At 39.3% G+C, this 24,275-nt stretch overlaps 2 protein-coding genes across 2 annotated transcripts; both read left to right on the top strand.

Moving 5' to 3' along the window:
* The first annotated feature begins 8,404 nt into the window (after positions 1-8,404).
* OR10K1 (olfactory receptor family 10 subfamily K member 1) lies at positions 8,405-9,346 on the top strand. Its single transcript, XM_037023692.2, has one exon. It carries the CDS (start codon positions 8,405-8,407, stop codon positions 9,344-9,346), a length of 942 nt encoding a protein of 313 aa, XP_036879587.2.
* A 13,234-nt stretch (positions 9,347-22,580) lies between these two features.
* On the top strand, positions 22,581-23,522 carry LOC108399850 (olfactory receptor 10R2-like). The gene has a single exon (XM_017664865.3). The coding sequence runs from the start codon at positions 22,581-22,583 to the stop codon at positions 23,520-23,522; it is 942 nt and encodes a 313-aa protein (XP_017520354.3).
* Positions 23,523-24,275: the final 753 nt, after the last annotated feature.

The following is a 24,275-nucleotide window of genomic DNA, read 5'->3' as shown; positions in this document are numbered from 1 at the left end:
GATAAAAAAGTATGAACTTCGAATCATAAAATAAATTAGTCACAGGGATGGAAGGATAGCATAGGGAATATAACTAATAATGTTGTAATATCTTTGTATGGTGACAGATGGTAACTAAACTTATTGTGGTGAGCATTTAGTAATGTATATAACCATGGAATCACTATGTTGCTCATCTGAAATCAATATCATTTCAATAATTTTTTAAAAAGTTTAAACCTACTAAATGACTTGCCTTGCCACCCAAATTTATGCCACACAAACAAATGAATCATATATCCACAAATATTTATACATTATAGCATTTTTATATGTTGCATCCTGAATTTCTTAAACAGTAAAAGAAAGAAAATCAAAATGTGTTATATCAGACAATGCAATTTATTGGGCAATAAAAAGGAACTACTGATGCATGATAAACTATGGATAAAATTCAAAATCATTATACTGAGTGAAAGAAGTTAGGCAAAATGAATAAATATTGCATTATTTCATTTATATATAATTCTAGGAAATGACAAACTAAACTGTGTGAAAGCACATCAGTGATTGTCCATGGACTGAGATAGAGGGAGGAAAGGATTATATAAATGTTAATTTTGATTGTAGTAGTTTCACATGAACTACATGTATCAAAACTCATCAAACTTTGTATTTTAAATATATGAAGTTTAATATAGGTAGAAAAATATTGGAGGAATTAATTGCTGAAATATGTTCAAATTTGATGAAAAATATAAACCCATAAGTCCAATAAGTGGAATAAATCCAAAGCAGGGTATATACAGTGAAAATCATACTGAGTAAGATCATTATTTAATTGCTGAAATAAGTGATAAAGAGAAATTTTAAAAGCACCACTTATAGATGGTGGGAAAAAAACTACCAAGTATTAGAGTTTTCAGAAGAAAAGGGAAATCCATATACAATTTTTTAAATCTAGAATTTGACATACAATGAAACTATCCCTCAAAAATAGAGGTATACCTATCTCAAGAAACAAGAAAAATGCCAAATAAACAATCTAAACTCACAACTAAACCAAGAAAAAGAAGAACAAACAAGCCCAAAGTTAGTAGAAGGATGGACATACTAAAGATCACAGCAGAAATAAATGAAATAGAATAAAACAATAGGAAAAAAATCAATGAAACCAATAGCTGCTTCTCTCTCTGAGAATATAAACAAAATAGACAAACCCCTAGCCAGACTTATCAAGAAAAAAAAGGAAGGACAAATAGAACCAAAATCAGAAATGAAAAAGGAGAGGTTGCAGTGGACTCCACAGAAATGCAAGAATTATTAGAGAATTCTACAAAAAACTATATGCCAATAAACTGGACAACCTAGAAGAAATGGGCAAATTCCTAGAAAAGTACAACCTTCCAAGACAGACCAAGGAAGAAATAGAAAATCTGAACAGATCAGTTACCAGTAATGAAATTGAACTGGTAATCAAAAAACTTCCAAGAAACAGAAGTTCAGGACCATATAGCTTCACACTTGAATTCTACCAAACACTTAAAGAACTAATACCCACCCTTCAAAGGACTCCAAAAAGTAGAAGAGAGAATATTTCCAAACTCATTCTATGAGGCCAGCATCACTCAAATACCCAAACAGACAAGGATGCTACAAAAAAAAAAAAAAAAGAAAATTACAGACCAATATCCCTAATGAACATAGATACAAAAATCCTCAACAAAATATTAGCAAAGCAAATTCAAAAATACATCAAAAGGATCATCCATCACAACCAACTGGGATTTATTCCTAGAGATGCAAGGATGGCACAATATTCATAATCAATGTGATACACCACATTAGCAAAAAGAAGGATAAAAACCCTATGATCATCTCAATAGACACTGAAAAAGCATTTTACAAAATTCAGCATCCATTCAGGATAAAAACTCTCAACAAAATGGGTATAGAGGGAACATACCTATATACAACAAACCCATAGCTAACATATTCATACTCAATGGTGAAAAGCTGAAAACTTTTCTTCTAAAATCAGGAACAAGACAAGGATGCCCACTCTCATCACTTTCAGTCAATGTAATCCTGGGAGTCCTAGCCACAGCAATCAGACAAGTAAAACAGATAAAAGTTATCCACATTGGTAAGAAGAAGTAAAACAGTCACTCTTTGCAGATGACATGATACTGTATATAGAAAACCCTAATGACTCCACCAAAAACTATTAGAACTAATAACTCAGTTCAGTAAGAAGAAGTAAAACTGTCACTCTTTGCAGATGACTTGATACTGTATATAGAAAACCCTAATGACTCCACCAAAAACTATTAGAACTAATAACTCAGTTCAGCAAATTTGCAGGATAGAAAGTCAATATACAGAAATCTGTTGTATTCCTATATACTAATAACTAACCAGCGGAACAAGAAACCAAGAAAACTATTCCATTTACAAATGCATCAAAAAGAATAAAATACCTAGGTATAAACCTAATCAAGAATGTGAAAGACCTATACTCTGAAAACTATAAGACACTGATGAAAGACACTGAAGAAGATGCAAATAAGTGGAAATCTATGCTGTGCTTATGGATAGGAAGAATTGATATCGTCAAAATGGCCATTCTGCCCAAAGTAATTTACAGATTCAATGCAATCTCTATCAAAATACCAATAGCACCTTTCAACAAACCAGAACAAACTGTTCTAAAATACATATGGAACCACAAAAGACCCTGAACCCTGAGAAAGAAGAACAAAGCAGGGGGTATTACAGTCACTGACTTCAAGGTATACTACAAAGCTATAGCAGTCAAAGCAGTATGGTACTGGCACAGGAACAGACCCATGAATCAATGGAACATAATAGAGAGCCTAGAAATAAATGCATACATATATGGTTAATTAATATATGCTAAAGGAGCCATGAATATACAACGGGGAAAAGACAGCCTCTATAATTAATGGTGGTGGGGAGAGCTACATACATTGCAAGACAATGAAACTGGATAACTGTCTAATTCCATACACAAAAGTAAAATTGAAATGGATTAAAGACCAGTAAGAAATAAAGAGACTGATAAGTAATCAAAAATCTCCCAAGAAAGGAAATCCCAGGACCAGGTGGTTTCATGGATGAATTCTAACAAATGTGCAAAGAATTAATACCGATCTTAAACTCTTCCAGAAGTAGAAGAGGGAATACTTTTAAACTCATGAGGCTAATATAACTCTGATACGAAACCCAAAACACAGAAAAACTACAGATCAATATCCCTGATGAACATAGATGCAAAAATCCTCAACAAAATACTAAGAAACCTAACATAATAATACATTAAAATCATTACATATTATGATCAAGGATTATAACTAAATTAATTTTTTTAAACAGAGAAAAAAAACCTATTGGCTCTGTCAAGAAAGTCAGTATGTTTAGATGGGGAGCAAATGGTATGCAACCTCTGCAGCTAAAAACCTAAAAACAGAGTAAGTGTACTTTTCAAAAATCTACATATTCATCAAAATATTTACAGTGTTCATCATAACTGATACTCATTAAAATGATTAATTGACAACTTACAGATCGATATGTTCAGTTTAAATTCTTAAATGGAGCAAAGTACTTTCAGAAAAACAAAAAAGAGTCTATATCAATCATTAAAAAAGAACCAGGTACCCTAGCTAGTGTAATAAGCCTCTTCCTGACTACGGATTAGTTGTATGGTAGAACAAAGTATATATGTATATGAACATTAAAAAAAATGAAGTATATTAAGGTGGCAGGGGCAGGTCTCAATTCCTATTTTTATTTGTTTCCTGGTGGAAGCCACACTCCCTTGGGAAATAACCTCTCTAACCTACAAAGCTCAAAATTATGTGAATAAGTCACTAGGGGTACTAATGAAAGAATAATTTCTATCTTCTCTCACGTTGATTCTCAGACTTACATATTCTTGTTAGTGGGGAATGGGCACAATACATTGTTAGTTAGTTCAGAGTATGTACTGCCCTGAGAAGACACATGGGGCTACATCAGTTCTCTCACACAGCTGGTAGTGTAACTGAGCCTTCAGGAAGCTGTTTCACTGTTACCAGGCCACACCTCCTTTGAGTGATCCAAGTACACAGAGGAAGCCAGTTTTCCCAGTATTACTCACTAAATAATCAGTTTTCTTCCTGACTTGCAAGATCTGTCGAAGACCAAGTTCTAAATATACATAGATCAATTTCTGAGCTCCCCTTTATTCACTTTGTACTCTATTTTTTTCCCATTTCAATAGAAAGCTTTATTACTAAGGTATCTTACTATTTATTAGTGGGAAGAATGAATCCCTATATTCCTTGTCCTTTCTCAAAATTGTCTTATTCTTCTATGTAGAGTTTAAAAATTTGATTGTCAGTTTGCTTTTACAATTCATGCTGGGATTGGGATTGGAATTATTTTCATTTGGGGTTAGCGTGGATGAAACTGGCAACTTTATATTTAGTCATTCTAGTAAAAAACATTTATGAGATAACAAGTAATTTAATGATAGAACTCAACTAGATTTAAGATACTTGTTAAAAATTAGGTTTTGAAGAACATTCCAATGTTCCTAATTAGAATTTCTATAGATAAGAACCTGAGAAGATGAATTGTAATTAAGCCCTATTTTGACTCTTAGAACATTAAAGTTGAGAATCACTGGAGAAATATGCCAGTCTCCTGACTTAAAGTTCAATGAAAAATTTCCACTTGGTCTCTGCATTGCAGCCATAATTGTGGCAATTCTCCTTCAGCATCCATCACAGATGTCTCAACTTCCCGTGCACACATGGGCAAGTTATGCTCATGGCTCCTATTCCCCAGGTTCCTCAACTAAGACTATTTTTGGCATATAAACTTGACTTCTAATTAGCCTCAAGACAATGTCTTTAGGGCAGTAGATCTAGTCTCAGGAGTCCAGTGATCACAGTACATGCTTCTAAATACCAAACCCCATGTTGGTCACCAAAACTTCTAACGATAGTGACTGGAGAAGCTGAGAAACCTGATGAATGCAGAAGGCTACCTCTACTGACACATATGAGAGCTTCTATCGCAAGGCAGAGTCGCGCTGTTCTGCTGTTATCCCTTCAGGTTCTGATCTTTGGCATAGAATCTGCAGTCAAAGGATCCCAGAAACTGAATAGCTGCTTCTGTCTGAATTGAAAGGAGCACAGCAATGTTAGGTACTTACTGAGCAATGGGAATATTGATCTAGTCTTGGGCTTTGTGGGTTTTGGACCCAGCTGATGGGTAGTGTTTGTGAGCACCTCCCCTTCAACCCCCCAAGAAGATCAGTGATGGAAGTTCTGGTAAGTGCCGAGGCTAGGAGAAATCAGGGGCTCTGTTTAAGTCAAGGGATTAGGAATAATTGGGCATGGTTCATATAGTTCTTTACATTTTTCTCAATGATCAGACTGGGTCATTTTTGTTCCCAGTTAGATTTTTTTTCTTTCTCTTCTCTTTTCTTTTCTTTTTCCTTAGATTGGTTGACTCGTGGATTAAATGTAACAAATACTTACTAAATCTCCACTGCTTTCTCTGCTGTGTGCTTATCTATGTGTATTCTTCGCTGTAATTAAAATACAATACTTAAACTTCATTATAATAATGCAAATTCAGGATTTTCATATATACCTAAAAAGATAAAAATTCCACTTTTTTACCGTCTATACAATTTCTCTCAGCTAATTGATTGATGCTTTCCCTAAGATAAATATTTGAATATCAAAAGTTTTCTTTCTGAAAAAAATGTAGATTTGCCCCCTTTTTTAAGATATCCAGTACCTGCAAGTCCTGAGTCACTATTTCAGTCCAGATTGCATAAAGTCTCTGGGGAGCATCTAAGAAGTTAGAAAAATAAGTTATAGAACTGTTGTCTTAACCTAAATTCCATCCACAGGTTCTAGAATATCATAAACTGGAGCATCAGCCTACTTGAGCTGAAAAGGCTCTTAAGGGGTCAATACTCAGCTCTAACCCTAGGCCCAAACTCCTCCTGCAATATTGTTCAAGGACCTTCTACTTAATTACTTTCCATGCATACTAGCATTTTATTAGTTATTTCTTACCCTATGCCCTTTATTTTTAAAATGAGGAAACTTAATATCCAAGTTCAGTGTCTTGCCCAAAGTTACACAAAGGTAAACCTAAAATATAGACATTCTCACTCCAAATTGAGGGATCTCATTTCTCAATTTTATAGGCTGTGGGTATTTGGATGGAAGCTCTTCTAACATTTTTCTGCTCTTATATCTTTCTATCCATAGTTCTAATATAACACACTGTGGTGATCTCTGATGTCTTAGCAAATGGGACCTGCCTGCTATGATGAACTACTGGGTCTCTGTATACCACAGAAGAGACAAATTTATTAATCATGTAGTTCTTTTTGACTGTGAGTCACAGTAATAACATGTAAAAAATCCCCTTAACTGTTATCAGCTGTTCTTATGGATCTGAATGACATAAGATTCAAATTACTCTTTTTTTTTGGTGTTGAGTAGATAAGGCACTCCTTCAGAATCAGAGAATTCCAGCTTCTGTGGTCTACTCTATACATCAGACTCAGTAGAGTGATGCTATATTGAGAGTTAGGCATAGATTAGGGGAAAGGAGATCCATAAAAATCTTGGGAAAATGTTAAGACAAGGATAAGTAATGACCATAGATTTAGATTTCCCTCAGTGTCTCAAAATATATAGAAACCCATTTTTCCCGGTGTATTACACTGAGAAACTGTCTCATTGGTTTGCAGTTCTTGATATAGAAAACATAACTAGTATATATATACATATGTAATGGTATATACATCCTTTATACTTATATTTATATTTAATAGGAATATCTTTATACTTACAGAATGAAAAAATTCTGTTATTTGGGTTAAAGAGCTTTAAAACCAGCATATGTGAGTATCTTAACACTAACTTCAAATAAATGAATTAATTATACCTACTAAGCTTAGGACCAGTTTCTAGCAAGTAAGAAAGAATAAAAATTATTGTCTCCAAATTCTAGGGATAGATACAGCAAGTTTCAGACATTTCCAATCATTCAACTTAGGGTCCAGAAAGGTAAGATTTGCTATTGACTTGAAAAATGCAAAAACAAACAAAAAAATCTGGTAGCAGATGAAAATAATTCCTCAACACAAAATGATATAAAATTTTATAAATATACTGAAATGCATATAAATGAAGACTGGATACAACCAATAAATGTTTGGTGATTTTGCACCTAAAGAACACTTTCTTTACTTCTTAGGCTTGGGCATGTGGGAAATACACCCATGAAAAAATGATCTGATGTAAGTCCTATAAATGGCTTTAGAAATAATCCTTTTGTAGCAGTTTTCAAACTGTGTTTCCTAGTAGAGTATTCAAAAGAAATCTGATTGATGTAACAATATATAAAAAATAAAACCTATGATTTATGGCAGGAAGCTGGAAAACTGACCAGTTGTCCCTTTCTCTCTGACTCTCAGTGACAAGCCCTGAGCCATTTTTGAAAACCTCTATTTCTCTGAGTTTCCCTAAGGCACCTAGAATGGGAAAAGTGAAGTGTGCTGCTTAATGTCATGAAACTAATGTGTCTCTTTCTACCACCCTGATGGTTTCTCTTCCTGAAAAAGGAGAAATTTTCCTTTAAACTAACGTTTTCTTCTGTTCCGCTCTTGTCTCACTGCTTTAGCTTGTGGAACCTCTCATAATGTTTCTGATTGACGTCTTGTTAGTCTGTCAGACATCATGACACTAAAGGGTTTTCTCCTTCTTGTTTTGGATACTGTCATAGATTGTTGGAATGAATAAATGGCATAAGATATGTGATATTCTCACCCGGTATCTTAGTATATGATAAGTCATCAATAAACACAAAATCCCCCACTTTTGCTCAGAGATCATCTATTTCTTCCTCTCCCTTCTTATTTTATGGTTGAATAAACTGAAGTTCACGTGCTGACGTCTGAATGTTGCTTATTCTTTCATTCCGTATTCTGATCGAGGGTGCATAGCGGAAGTTAACCACACTTTTTGCGTTTGGAGAGGTATTTTCCTTGGGCTTGTAGTGAGCAAGAAAAACATAATGATCCATAAGGAAAATACAAGGGAAAACTATGAAACAATTCCTAAATCCTTGGGTGGGGAGGTCACGTGCTCTTAGTCTTAGGGAAAAACCTCCTCATCAGTTGCCAGCGATTCTGTTGCATATTGAGCCTGAATTCTTATTTTAGTTTCGCAGACATTTTTGAGAGGGAATGAAGAAGTGCCACCAAACATCTGGACATGCCTGCCACCTGCAGATTTTGGGCTGTGCTTCCCACACATTTCTGCTCTCCTGCCTGGATCCCGGCCTCAGTCTCTGCCCCTGACTCTCCTATATAGAAGTGCTGCCCATGGAGCCGGCCAACGAGACCCTGGTGAGAGAGTTCATCCTCCTCGGCTTCTCGCCCCTGGCCAGGCTGCAGCCGCTGCTCTTCGTTATCTTCCTGCTCCTGTACCTGCTCACGCTGGGCACCAATGCCATCATCGTTTCCACCATCGTGCTGGACAGAGCCCTTCACACCCCCATGTACTTCTTCCTCGCCGTCCTCTCCTGCTCCGAGACTTGCTACACCTTCGTCATTGTACCCAAGATGCTGGTCGACCTGCTGGCCCCGAGGAAGACCATCTCCTTCCTGGGCTGTGCCATCCAGATGTCTGCCTTCCTCTTCCTCGGCTGCTCCCACTCTTTCCTGCTGGCAGCCATGGGCTACGATCGCTACGTGGCCATCTGTGACCCCCTGCGCTACTCAGTGCTCATGGGACGTGGGGCGTGCGTGGGGCTGGTGGCTGCGGCCTGTGCCTGTGGCTTCACTGTGTCCTTGGTCACCACGTCCCTGATATTTCACCTGCCCTTCCACGCCTCCAACGAACTCCATCACTTCTTCTGTGACATCTCCCCTGTCCTCAAGGTGGCATCCCATCACTCTAGCCTCAGCCAGTTGGTCATATTCATGCTTGGTGTGTTTGCCTTGGTCATTCCGCTGTCACTCATCCTTGTCTCCTACATCCGCATCATCACTGCCATTCTAAAAATCCCATCCTCTGGTGGGAGATACAAGGCCTTTTCTACCTGTGCCTCCCATCTCATCGTGGTAACTGTTCATTATGGCTGCGCCTCTTTCATCTACTTAAGGCCCAAGTCCAACTACTCTTCTAGTCAAGACACCCTCATATCTGTGTCTTACACCATCCTCACTCCATTGTTCAATCCAATGATTTACAGTCTGAGAAATAAAGAATTCAAATCAGCCCTTCGAAGAGCAATTGGCCAGACTTCATATCCTGCTAATTAAAGAGCAAGTTTTTAACTGTTCATTGTATGCCTTTTATGTGCCAAGTGAGGTGTACTTTTACACGTTTTCTCATTTAAGTGTTGAACATTTTACATATGAGGGGAATGAGGCTCAGAGAAGTTGACATTCTGGCTTTTCTAACCTCACTAATACTCTGGGAAGCTAAGCAGATGTGGGAAGGATTACTTATTACTAGAACAATTTTCATCATATTTCACTGCTCTGAAGACTGATCATTCAAAATAAGTATGTCAGCTCATGAGAGCAGCTGCATCCAGCTGTTAAGTCCAAGGAACAGAAGGAGACAATCTGACTATTTGTTCCTACCCCTCCGACATACACTCAGTTCTCCGTTTTCCCAAGACAACAGGCAACCTTGGCGGCCTCCACCCAAAGCAAACCTTACTGGCCCTTTTGGGCCCTGGACTCACCTCCCTCAATTTACATACTGAAATGACTTTGTTGTTCCTTGGGGTTGTTTTGTCCTTCATTTGTCTGAGATTGGAACCTCACTAAGGAGTGGCCTTCTTACATATGTGTATATCTTTTCCGTAGTCACCTGTCTTAGCTCCTCCCCCTTTCATTTCCTGAACATCATACCTATTTATTCTTCAAGGCAGCTGCTATCGTTAAATAATTGCTTCAGTAACTCAAATAATCTAAGCAAGCAAAGGGATTGAGTTAATAGTAATAGGGTGGAGAGCTCGAGTTCCCTGATGGCTAGAAAATCCATGGAAAAATCCTTCTGTGACTCCCCCTCCCATACAGAATGAGGCCCAGAGGCGTCTGTTACTAAGGATTTATCATCTAGTCTCTGCCTACCTCTCTGACGTTATTGCCTCTAACATTATTATTATCCATTTCCTCTATGGGACTAGTTGTGCAATCGGAAGCTCCTCAGTTGATTGCTGGTCCTCAAAGTGACATGATTCTGCATTCTGCCATCTTTTCTCAAGTGCTGCTTCTCCTCTTTGGAATAGCTCCTCTCCTTTATTTAATTTTCATATTTAATCTCATGTTTCAAGACGACCTCAGCAACTCTCGCACTCTCTCTGAAGCCTGCCTCGTCTCCTTGCCAAAATGGTATCAGGCCCCGCCCTCTTTGCATTCTCATAGCACCCAGGACCTATTTTTATTATATCTCCTATTATTTTGACAAATATTTATTCATTACTTAATATGTACCAGATACTGTTTTAGCTCCTGGAAGTAGATGATGAAAAAATATATGTGGTCTCTGTCCTCATGATAGACCTATTATCTAGCTTGAGAGAGTCCCAGGAAAGAGAGAAACTCAGGGAAAAATAATTTAATGCAAGTGGAAGTCTGTCCTCTGAAGGAAAAGTACATGCAGGAGTTAAGGGAGAGAGGAGTGAAAGAAATGTAATTTAGAGTAAATGGTGTGCAGTTGCCCCTGGGAAATTGACGTGTAACCTGTAACTGAAAGGGTAAGTAGCAGTGGCTCGGTAAAGCGAGTTATTGGGGAGCCTCTTAGACAGAAACAGAAGCATGTGTAAAAGCCTGAAGCAGGAAACTGCTGGGTGAGAGGGAGTCAAGAAAGAATGCCAGAATCATAGTGTTTTGTCTGACCCTATGGCGTATTTGAATTTCCTGAAGGCACGGATTTTATATTAAACACAACTTTGTCGACCTTATTCTTTGTATAGCACCCAGAATGAAAGGGATGTTGGTATTATGAATAGTTTTGCCTTTTCTGCCATTTTCTGCCCCCAAGCTTGCTCAGCGGGTCTAGGGAAATGTCAGTTCTGTCCACTGAGGCGGTCAAGCCATGCCCCTGAAAGTGACCTTCACCACTGTGTGCTTTTTTTTCTTACTTTCTTACGCCGCACAGTGAACCAGCCACTAAATCCTACAGATTTGTAGGGAATCTTACATGTTTGATAATCATATCCCTTCTCCATTCGTACAGTTTGATTCTGTTTCCTGGGTATCACTGCAAGTATTTCAAAACAGCAATAGGGTGATAGCTGGAATTAATCCAGGTCTCTTATTATTCTTAGTCCAGTTAAACGCCCACCTTGCCATGCTTTCTCCCCTTGTTGATGTCCCATGAAACAGAGTTCTCTAAATGAGCTGGAAAGTCAGTGTTGCAAGGGACTTCAAGGACAACACCTTGTAAGAGGAACCTAGTGCCAATCCTAGGGACTAATGCTGGCTTGGAGGCTTCCCCGGTGTGACTGGATGTCAGTCCCCAGGACTCTCATCTGTGGAATGGACTGGTTTTCCCCATTCTTTCTTTGGAATCATTCTAGGATCTAAATGAATTTTTCCTAAAGAAGGGAGGGAAACAAAGCCACCAAGAACCCAATTCCTGTTTTATTTCTGCAGAAGCAATTTAGCTTAGCTCTATTCAGCAGGTGTGGTCTCCTTGACGCAATCTGTTTAGCTGTTTTGTCAAATTATGCCTTTCTTCACAGGGGGAAAGAGTGAGACAGCATGAAGGCATCTGCAGAAATCCAATCTTCATACTAACAACATCACTCAAAGAAGAAATGGTATGTATGGATTCCTGCAAAGCAAGGGGCTCCCACAAATTTCTATTTCAGATAAGATGGAACCAAAAGTCTGAAAACCTATCTTGTTGTCCTGTCCTGACAGCTCTATGTCCCTGGGGGCTTGAGAAACGTACCCTGCCTGGACCTCACTCTGCAGAGCTCTAATAGGAACATGTTACATACACTTTCAGTAGAGCATTTTGTTTAAACTTCATAACACTGTTCTGTAATAGTTATTATCAGTGCCGTTTTTCAGACAAGGTCATTGCAAACTGGAGAAGTTAAGTTTCTTGTCCAAGCCCGAAAAATGCAAAAGATAGAACCAGGCTTCAACCTGATTGGTTGGCCTGATTCTAGATCCTGTGCTTTACACCAGCCTGCCATCCCCAGGCCAAGCTGGGTGGCACTGCCCAACTCTGAGAATACAGCTCTAACAGTTGTTCTGAGAGGTGTGATCATGTGCAAATTAAATCCACCGTTTTCTACCCCCCCAAACTTGCTCTGCTATGTTTATACTGAAACTTGGTGAACGTAAACTCCATGCATTCAGGCAACCAAGCCACGCACATCAAAGTCATCTTCACCACTTCTCGCCCTGACATCACACATTAATCATCACAAAGTCCTGTAGGTTCTACTGACTTAAGGTGCTCAATCACATTCCTTCCCCATGTGCACGGTAACTGTGGTGCTGTCTCCTTCCTGGGTTTCAATCCTGGCTGTCCCCAATTTATTGTTCACAGTGCTACCGGGAGATATTAGGGCTGTTCTGAGGATTAAATTACATAAAATTTGTTCAACACTTAGAGCATCTCTACCATTTACCAAGCACTATTTAAGTGTTGCTTATTGTTGTCATCAATATCCTAAAATGAAAATCTCATCAGATAATGGCCCAGACTCTAAGTCCTTCAACAGCTCATTATTTGTCCCCCATGACTCAGACCTCAAAATTTCACTCATGCACAGCCTTCTCTGGGGAGGCTGTGCTGACTTCTCCAGCGAAGTTCATGTCTCCCTTCCACGGGCTCTCACAGCGATGTGCCTTCTTTGTCTCCTCTGTTGGGCATTAAGTTTCCTAAGGGGTCCTATCCTTACATGAGCCCATAGCCCCTGAACATGACACTTTTTGTGATAAAAGTAAGACCTAAATATATGCTTTGGAAGGAATAAATATGTCCACGGTGTGTCCAGGCCCTGCAATCCATACTCCCACACTGCACTGCATCCCTACACTTGCTTCGGGCTGCTCTCGCTCCTAGGTTTATGCTGTCCGTTGCTCTGTCATCCTGAAACATCCTCCTCTCCCCTGAAGTAGGGGCTAGATGGCAGGATGCAAGAACGCTGGAAATTCTGGCCTCCAACCAAAGGATGAAAAGCCAGAACTGCGAGGAGAGGGCCCTGGGGGGGCTCCCAGGTTTTCTGTTGATAGTGTCCGGCAGCCTCCAGATTTCTAATGAGTCACCTCACTAGGGCCTGGAATGGGAAACCAACCAATTCCCCTAGTTTATTGCATGGATTGTTTGGCAAGAGAGTCTGGAGGTCCATTTCCCCTGGGTCATAGTCCCCGAAAGGCAGGACCTGTTTTAGGAGCAGGTAATGGCTCCCTAGGGTGCTGGGTGGTGAAATTATTAGTCAGGGCTCTTACACACTTGCTGATCACCAGAAAATGCCTGTTGGCACACTCATTAGATTGTAGCCGGGCCAGGCCACTCAGAAGGGGCACAGGGAGCACCCCCAGTGTTGTTCTGCAGAGTGTGGTGTGAGTCTTTTGTTACTGGTTTGAAAACATTTAAAAGAATGGGAGGAGGATCTGTAATACCCTGGGAATGGTGTATTTGTGGCAAATTATTTGGACATTTCGTTAAAGGTCCCTGGTTAAGAGATGGGATGACTGCATTCTGTGGTACTCCAGGGCTCACATTTAGGGGAGCATAAAACTCTTCCACAGGGGTGAGGGGTCTTCATTATATTCACAGATAATAAAGAAAAGGACACATTAAGTTGTCTAAGATCTTGCAGCACATTATGCCTTCTTGAAGGTGAGAACTAGTTATGCCTTTTATGTTTGATTAAGAAATCATTGAGATCCTTTTAGAACTGTGGTCTGTGTATTCATGACAGTGAAGGATTGGGGGGTGGTAATGGGGTAGTAGCTGGATGAGGGGACAAGATAGTGCCCGGGCTGGGAGGAAGTGTTAGAGATCTTTCGGAACGGCCATAAGAGGAACCCATAGCATCAGTGTAAAGAAGGAAGGAAAGAAGGAAATATTTAATTAGGGTTTTTTGATGTGTAATTGTGTACTTCATTTTTTACTTATGCTATCCATTAATCCTCATAATATCCCAAATTGCAGAAGAGAAAACTAAGACTCAGGAAGATTTAATTATTTACTCAAAGACATGCTGTTGAAATAAGAATGTGAATGCTTTTTACTCCACATCTAGCACTTTCTTCACAATATAAGTCTTTCTCTAGCTTCCTTCCTCATTGAGTACCTTCACCAATGACAAGATAAATGCATATAAACCAGTTATCAATATATGATTTATTCATGTATTGATTTTATGAATCATTCATTTTCTCACAGAGACTTGAATATTTGCTACTTGCTGGGAACTCCGGTGCTGGTGGGCAAGAGAGATGCGTGTGCACACTTGGTGCTTGGCACATAAACTTGTCAAATGAGCATCGTGGTGCCTGCCTTCTAAGGGCTTGAATGAGTTTGAGTGTAATAAGAAACCAGGTATAGCAGCCTTTTTTTTCTCCTAAGGAACTTGGAATACCATAAAGTTTATAGGGATCATTATAAGGCTTTGGGTAAGAAGGTACTTGGTTAAATGAAACTTTTGATGTCTCCATTTGCTACGTCTTCCCAGTTGAACCTCGTCAATACCCCCTTTGCTATTTGTTTTTCTGTTTCCTGACATTTCATCCATGCCATCCTCTGTGCCTGCAAGGCCGCCTCCTGTTCTTAGGATCCTCTATTCTTGCTGCCGGAATAACTCTTGACAATCCCGTCAATTGCACTTCTTTGGTCCAAACAGTGGGGGCTGGAATGGATGTGTGTCTTCCGATTTCCCCCTTCAGGCCCTACTGGGAGAGAGGAAAGGCAAGCAACGCTGTAAGTAAGGAAAGTCATGGGCATCCTTCCCTCTCCAGTTTCCGTAGCCCTGCTGCTGGAGAAGAACCAGCGCTGTCCTAAACACCAGATGTGGGCATCAGCAGGCCTGAAGAGGTAAGGAAAGGTCACTCCCCAGTAAAGCTGTCAGGCTGCCATGTTGTACATTCTATGTCCGTAGCTCTACCTGCAAGACCACGTAAGACATGTGTCTGAACTGCCACCTAGCTGGCCTGGGCACATGCACACACACAAATGAAAACAACGATTCACTTTAAATGAGGGCTATTCATCGTTTCTGTACTTTCTCCAGGGTCTTCTGCTCTCTCACCTACTCTATTTGAACTTTAAAACTGCTGGTGTGGACCACTAACTTGATTCTTCAGTGATGGGCTGAGTATAAAGTTTCAAAATCACCATCTTAGAATGGATGAGAGGAAAGAGCCCAGCAAAAAAAAAATTATAGCCAAAGAAAGGAACATCACTGATAGAACACTTCCTATGTAGCAGGTGCTCTTCTAAGTATTTTACATATACTAACACATTTATCCTCCCTTTAGCTCATAGTCCAGATGAGAAAACTATAACACAGAGTTAAGTAAATTGTCCCAGGCAATGAGTCCCACTAAATAGAAGAACTGGGACCCAAACCAAGTTATCTGCCTGCATCTACTGCGTGATACTGTCCTAAACCTAATACCAAAACCTAGTAAAAGTTTTTATGATGACTTTCAAATGTCCCTCACTGAATTACATCTTCATGCATAAATCTGCTGTGGTAGGATAGAATTTCAAAAATGGAATTACTGGAACAAATTCGATGAATATATTTAAGGATCTTGATACATTTTGCTGAATTTCCTTTATTCCCACATTATACATTTATTTGTTAAAAATTACTTCAAGGGCATCCTAGGATATCACACAATGGTCTGTGTCTACCATCACAGTTCTGCACAGTTAGAATTTATGACCTTGATGAATACTGCAAGATTGACGTACACAAAAAACACAATTGCAATCCCCAGGCACTAGGCAATCATTTTGGAATCATTTTCAACAATGGCTGAGTGACTATTAGGATTTAAAGTAACTCTCAGCTAACACTCCATCCCAAAATTAAGCCCAACATATATTTTGCTGTATTTCTGTGTAAAATTATAACTAATTTATAATCCTACTAGCAAATACTTTAATTGCTGGTCATATAGTCCACATCACCACTGCTAACAGGGAGAGTCTAAATGTTCTCTCAGTTCAATTTTAATTTGCAGTACATTTTAAGTGAAGCGAAACAAATTTTAGATGCTTCATGCATTGTATTCCTGTTTTATGAACTGTATGCTTTATATCTGTTTACTATCTTAGAGTTTTATTTATTTTATCCATTATTTTATAAGTGTTTATTAATAATTTGATAATTTTTGAGTCATTTTCCATTTGTTGTTTGTCTCCTAATATTTTTTATTGTGTCTTTGTTGCAAATAAACATTTAATTTTATACAAACTGTTGGTTATTTTCTACTCTTTGATAATATTTTACTATCTTTAAGCTTAGTTTTTCAATTTTTTCATTCCGTGATGTTTTCCTCTAATCCTTTGAACTTTTTGAATTTTATTGACAAATCCACAAGAATGTTTGAACATTATATGAGTTGAGGATTTACACTGAATTTTTTTTCTATTTCTTAAAGAAGTGTTTATGGAGTATTATTTTATGTTAGAAACAGTTTTCAGTGGCCTTGAGATCATCTCATGGTTGAAAGTTTGTGGAAATTCTCTGTGACATAATATAGGCATAGTAATCTTTTTTGAGGGTCTATGATAATAGCCACTATTTCTTCTAAGAAGATTGGCCTAGATAGTCATTTTTATTTTTACTGGATCATATCTGCGATTTATTTTGCTGGAAAATTATTCATTTCATCTAGACATTCAAAACGCTTCATAAAAGTTTGTACAAAATAGTCTCAGATTTGAAAATTTCTTTGAAATGATTACTTGATTTGTCATTTTATACTATACGTGCTTGTGCTTTTATTATTTTTTTTCTAGATAAAAGAGTAATTTTGTATGTTTTGTCTACTTTTTTTCAAAGAACTAATGTATGTGTGCATTCTAGTGTTTTTCTCTTTTTCCATATCGTTATTTAAAATTCTATTTGTACTTATTTTTTCCCCCTGCATTTCTCTTTAACTTGTTCTATTTTTATCTTTCCCTCTGATCATACATTATTTGCATTCTTACCATTTGCAATATACTCATCCTCCCACCTTCCCAGCCCCCTCAGAACCTCTTCCAATCATAGCCTCTGGCTGGCTCTGGCTGAAGGTCCAGGATCTTGTGATCTAAATCAAGTCTACATACATATGAATCATTTTAAATGTAGTTTTTTTCAGTCTGAAGTTCTGTGAACTGAAGATGTAGGCTGTTTGCTCCTGACACATCTTAACAGTAAGATGGGCATGTAGGATAACGGCAATAGACACTTCCTTTGGAGGAAGAGGAAAATGAAGAACATAAACAGTCACTCATCCATAAAAATTCTAAAATGTAGGTGGGTCCAGGTTGCCAGTCCCTTGATTAGGACCTGGTGCTGTTTTCTGGGCGTGATTCTCCTTGGCTCCTGGCTCTAGCCTGCAGAGTTTACCCCACACTTTGGTTATTCTTCCTGATTCATAAGGCAGCCAGTACTTGCAGGTGAGGCATTTTCTCGCTCTGATTCCTCTGTATAAATAGGTTGGAGGTCCTGAGATGTCTGCATTTTCATTGTCTCCATCCCTGTTAAAATTGATACAGCTGCTTTAAAAAAACTTTCTGGGTTTCTTATGTATCATAAAATTAATTCTCTTAGACAAGCAGTCACATCCACATTTCTTTCTTTATTATGAGCCACCTGTGAGGCTGCTGTATGACAGTTCCCTCAAGATTCCTAGATAGAGCTTGCTTAATTCAGAGGATTTATGCCTTTAAGATTCACAGAAACCTTACTTGACATACACTTGAATATTTCCAAGTTCTAACAAATAGTCTTACAGTCACATTCTTGAGCTCTTTTACTTTGAGGCAGTGTTTTCCTGACAGCCCCTTGGGTCTGATCTTTACCCCCAACGCCATTTCTCACTTTGAGAATCTTTGTTGGACAAGATTGGGGATGGGACGAGGAATGGCTTTATTTTCAAACCCAGCAAGGTCTGGGTTCTTTATATCTCCTCTAAACTCTTCACGAAAACTTAACAGCACCTTCTTTTGTTCATCTCTTTTCCTACCATATTTTATCATTGATTGGCACTTTTTATAATCTTCCTAGAAATTTCCCCAAAAAGTTTACTAAATGCTTTTTCTGTTTTCCAGGCGACAGTATGTCAAGCTTCCCAACAAAGCACGTAAGTAGCCCCTTGTTACCAAACTACAACAACATTTTTCTCTCTGTCCCTTCTGTCTTTCAAATGTTTACTGACAGTGGCCTCAAGACGCTTCCAACTTGCAGTGAACAGATTCCTTAAATCTTTACACATTCTCCTACCACCAATTCCAAATTCAATGCCCTATATTGCAAGTTTTAACTGCAACAGCCCCTTGTTTAGATACCAAATTCTATTCTAGTTCTTTATTGCTGCATAACAAACTATGGAGGACTTCAGTTGTTAAAATAACAAGTTATTTATTTTGCACACAAATCTATGCTTTTGTCATGGCTCCATGTGCTCAGCTTCTGCCTCCTGACCACAGCTTGGATGTCAGCGTGGTGAGCTTGGGTGGCTCAACTAGGGCTTGGGGTCCGTGTCCAGAATGGCTCACTTATGTGGCTCATTAGTTCATGTTCACTTTTGGCTGTGTGCTTATTTGAGGCTGTTGGCCAGCAACCTTAGTTTCCCACCCCGTGGGTTATCTAAGGGCTGTTTGGGCTTCCTTAAACGATGGTGGCTAGGGTACACTAGTGGATGGTCCAGGAGACAGGATGTAGAGGCTGCTAGACTCTAGAGTCCAGGATTTATAAACTGATGCAACATTATTTTTGCCACTATCTCCTCATCAAAGTAGTCACTCGGCCTACCTAGACTCAAAAAAAGAGGCATATGCATATCTGTCTAGGTGAGAAGTGTAAAATAAATAAAAATGTGTGGCTGTTTTTAACCTTCAGCATATATAGAAGATAAATCCTGTGGCTGAATCTTTTCTGCAAAAGTATTCTGTGCCGATCTAGCCATGGTCTCAGTCTCTGACGTAAGTAGAAAGAGAAAGCACCAAGTCTTATTCATCAAGGTCTTACTTTCTTAATAACTTGGGATTTTCTCCTGCTGTGCCTTCCCTGTAATATCCCTGACATAACACTTACAAGAGCAGTTTCACAGGAGCCGCCCAGAGCGTTATCTATCAGTGTCTAGCCTTTGTCCCATTTCCCGTCCAAGTGTCTGGACTCCCTGGCAACGGGAAGAAATACACGACCTGGAATTCGGAGGAACTTCCACTAAAGGAGAAACCTCAACTAAGACCTATACCAGGGCACAATCACATTGCTCTCCATGACCCAAATTTACTTTATTGATTGATTGATTGATTGAACAAGTATTCACATGATTTGCCAGGAACAAATACATCTCTCATGGGTCCAAAAGACTTACAGTGCATCTGCTGCTCTAATATAATATTTTGTCTTCTATTTTTTGTATCTTTTTTCCCCTCCTTTAGCTTTCCAAAATGAGAATGTGAAATTTATTCTTTTCTCCAACCTGAAAATGAAAATCTAGGATCACTAAGTAGGAAAACTCAAAGGAGTCATTCCATTGATGTCTATTTTAAGAAATGATGCCCAGAAAACCTCCACCTCTCTAATAAATCCCCAGAGAATTTATTATAAAGGGCCTTCTCTTTGCCCAACGAACTCTCACAGTGGATTACCATAGTTCTTCTTGCTAATTGGGGAAGTTATGGGCAAGTGTTGGGCACAGTGTGGTGGTGAGCTCCCTATGGTGGCAGGGATCTCACCTACCAGCCAGGGCACTGAGTCCATAGTGATGTGAAAGGAAAGACCATCGGTGGTACTCAGTAAGGCAACAGCAAATGTGCCCATGGGGAAAGGCACAGGTGGTATTTGTGGAGTGATGTAGATACTTTTCTTAGAGTGGCCCAGAGTTTGTGGAAATGGAAGGAGAACCCTGGGGGTTATGACAGGGGAGACGATTTTGGCAAATTTCTCCTAGAAACCTTCATAGATGCGGCGTGGAAGCATCTGAGATTCGCTGGGCACTAGAACTCTGGTGTGAAGGAATGTGACTTTTTAATATTTTTAGGCACTTTGACTTCTTGACTGAGACAAGGAGTGACAATCCAGTCATTTATTTGTATGCCAAATTTAAAGATTGTTGGATCACTATAAGCCAGTGATCTGTGTTCCCCTAGTTATTAGTAGTGGAAAATAGGAAATGTGAGCAAATGACAGAAGTGGCAGGGGAGCTGGATGGTGGAAAATGTTAGGATGAAGACATAGACTGAGGTCAAGAAGGCAGGGCTGTAGAGTAAGTTTTGATTTTTTCATAGAGAGGTAACAGCATTAAAGTTAGAAAGGAAGAAAACAAAATTTATAGAGAACACATGGCATGTATAGAAAACACAAAAAGTGTTTTCACTTGGGAGGCACATGGTGGTGCAAAGGGCACCAAGCTGCTATAAAATGAACTGATTGGAACCATTATTAATTCATTAACAGACTATTTCATTTATTCATCAAGCACTTATATCTATTTATTTAAAGATTGGGTTAAGTTTTGAGGGTACATAGTGAATAAGGTAGGATCTTCAGCCTTGAGACTCTCAAGTCTACTGGAGAGACAACTGGGAAAAATAATTTGGACATAACATGTTGAGTATTTTGATAAAGACACATGAAACCAGCTTTAAATATACTAGAAATGGAAAACTCTCCCTAGACAAATGAGAAATTTCAATAACTGGTTTTTTGAAACTATGAAGAATGAGTGGGCCACAAATGAAGGTGAAAGGATATTAGAAGCTTTCTCTCTTAGCATAAAGTGTTGAAACACAAAGACATATAGAGGGAATGGATGTATCACACAGGAATTACACTGAACCTGTGTGATGAAGGACATGTGATTTTGAAGATTTAAAGAGGGCTGAAAAATTAAGAGAAGAAGACATACAACAAGCAAAGCCCATACTATTGCCAGATTTACAAGGTGGTATGAAAAATGATGATTGTTCAAAATTTCTCAGTGCTGAAGTTCACGTGAAGGAATACATAGTGGCAGTTATGCATGGAAAAGTATCTTTGGGAAAAGTATGAAAGAATATAATTGATTTACCTTGATTATTGTGGGTCATGTAGTTTTGTTAGTGGTATAGGATTTGTCCTATGGAAAGGTTATTCTAACACTTGGTGGAGGATGACCTAGAGTGGGATGAGATAGACCCCAGGCAGTCTCTAATACTCTTAGACTAGGTCAGGTAAGCACTAACTTCTTGAAGAGAGGATGAGATGGCCTCTAGGAGTACTGCAGAGCAAAAGCTGATTGGATGTGGAGGATGAGAAAATTGATGTGTTCAAACATATCTCAGAAATTTACAGCTTGAAGGACCAAGAGGATTTTGCTGAGAGGCAGAATGCAGATGGAAGAAGAGATTTGGGCAGGACATGGGAAATAAGTATGTGTTGATTAAAACACATACAATATAGTACAGCAATAAAAACTGTGTCAGAGGCCTTAAGGTAAGTATCTGAGCCTCCCTCCCTACTCAGGAATTCAGAGACAGATCCTGGGAATGACAGTCTGGTGAATCTTCAGATCAGGGTATATCAAGGATAAGACATGTAACCAAGTGGGTGACCACTGAATGTTGAAACAAAACTAAATTCTCCTGGCCATGCATTTTCTGCAAGGGGAAATCCGGCCTGGTGTCCTCTAAGAGTTTGTAGAAGAATCATAAAACTAGTTCTAAGACAGTAGCAATAATTCCAAAACAAACTACTTTTTAATGAATGACCACAGGAAAATGGGATATATGATTAGTAATGAAAGGAACCTGTGCTCTTTAAGGGCAAGCAACACAAAGACAAACCAATGGATATTTCCCTGGGTGAGGAATGAATGAAAAGCAGATGGGAAGTGGGACATCAGACACTGCTTACAGAACCTATATATCAGTCATATGGGTAAAATATGTCCCCTTAAAATCATAATTAAGGTAGATAAAGGTTTTTTTTAGTATTGGATTGCCAAAAATATTAACTGAAGATTGCATAAGTTTTTTTATGGGGGAGGAAGGTGGTACTAAAAGATAGGCTTTATTTGAGCAAATATCTATATATTTCATGTAAGCCCTTGTTCCCAAATTCACTGTTAAAATCACTGGCAGAAAAATAGCACAGTGCATATTAATTTATTAATAGCATGTTGCATATTAGTTTAGGATAATTTTTGGTTAATTTACAATCCCTTTTCTCTCCCATGCCTATTGTTTCTCATTCAAACCAGACTGGTGCTCGCTACCTTATGAAGGGGCAGTCTCCCTGAATTCTCAATTCCGAAGGTCTCTGGATCTGATGATATTAGCTTTGTTCCATTGGATTGACTCTCCATGGCCAATTCTTCCTGCGTTACTGAGTTCCTACTGCTGGGTTTCTCCAGCCTTGGGGAATTACAGCTCATCCTCTTTGTGGCCTTTCTCTGCCTCTATTCAATCATCTTGAGTGGAAACTTCACTATCATCGCAGTCATCCGCTCAGATCACAGCCTCCACACGCCCATGTACTTCTTTCTGTGTGTCCTTTCGACTTCTGAGACCTTCTATACAATTGTCATCCTGCCCAAGATGCTTCTGAACCTGCTCTCTGTGTTCAGGACCCTGTCCTTCACGAGCTGTGCTGCCCAGATGTTCTTCTTCCTTGGCTTTGCTGTCACCAACTGCCTGCTGCTGGCGGTGATGGGTTATGACCGCTATGCGGCCATCTGCCGGCCTCTGCACTACGCCATCCTCATGAGCTGGGCGGTGTGTGGACAGCTGGCTGCAGCTTGTATCGTTGGGGGCTTTCTCGTATCTCTGGTGGCAACAGCTTTAGTCTTTAGCTTCCCTTTCTGTGGCTCCAACAAGGTCAACCACTATTTTTGCGATATTGCACCAGTCATCCAACTCGCCTCTGCCGAAACCTACGTCAATGGACTGGTCATCTTCATCTGTGGGGTCTTGGTGCTTGTTGTGCCCTTGATCTTCATCTGCATCTCCTATGGCTTCATTGTCCATACCATCCTGAAGATCCCGTCGGCCGAAGGCAAGCGAAAAGCCTTCTCCACCTGTGCCTCCCACCTCATTGTGGTCGTCGTCCACTACGGCTGTGCCTCCTCGGTCTATCTGAGACCCTCAGCCAAATACATATCAGGCGAAGACAAGCTGGTGACAGTGACCTACACCATCATCACCCCACTGTTGAACCCGATGGTGTATAGCCTTAGGAACAAAGTGGTACAGCGGGCTATTCGGAAAATGATTGGGAAGACTGGGCTTTCACTTAAGGCTCTGTAATTAGAACATTTTCAGTAGTACACACACATGTGGGCCAAATATGTCAGTAGTTGTTTAAGTCATAAACATTTCTAGTCTATTTATCTGTATAGCAGTGTGGCCCTGGGTGAATTATTTGACATTGTGCAGCATTAACGTTCTCTTATGGAAAGCAGGCACAGAGCCCTGCTCATCTGACGGTGCTGCCCAGAGGGAAAGAGATAGGAAAGCATATGCCACTACAGGTTCACTCTCCTCTTCCTGTTTCTCCAGCGTGTAGGTCTCAAAAGGTCTTAAAAACCATTACCTGTTGCCCTATGTTTAGCTTAGTTGGCCTAAATCTTTGTATTCTTTGCTTAAGGTTATTTCCAGCTTCAAATAAGGTGCTCAGGCCTGAAGATAGCTTAGGTCTTGGAATATGAAAAAATTACTGTATTAGCAATTAGAAGATTTAAGCTTGACATTGGTTAAGTCGGGACTTTAAGAAGCATATAATCGTTCTCCGAACCTAAATTGTAAAATATGGAAAACAGTGGTAATATAATTTTCCTATCTTCCTCCATAGCATCTTGGCTTCTAACAGATCAGATGAAAGAAAGCATGCATAAAATGTAAAACTGCACAGAATGTAAGACTCTTATTACATTAATCAAGACTTTGCACATCTCTACAAGGACCTGTCATTTCTTTCAGCTTCTCCAAAAATGCTATTTCTGGTTGCGTTTTCTGACATCCAAAGCAAAAAGCCTCCTCCACTTGGACTCCATCTCGTTG

This window comes from Manis javanica, chromosome 14, assembly GCF_040802235.1.
Source record: "Manis javanica isolate MJ-LG chromosome 14, MJ_LKY, whole genome shotgun sequence".
In the NCBI taxonomy this organism is placed as follows: Eukaryota; Metazoa; Chordata; class Mammalia; order Pholidota; family Manidae; genus Manis; species Manis javanica.
This window is presented reverse-complemented; position numbering and strand designations above follow the sequence as displayed.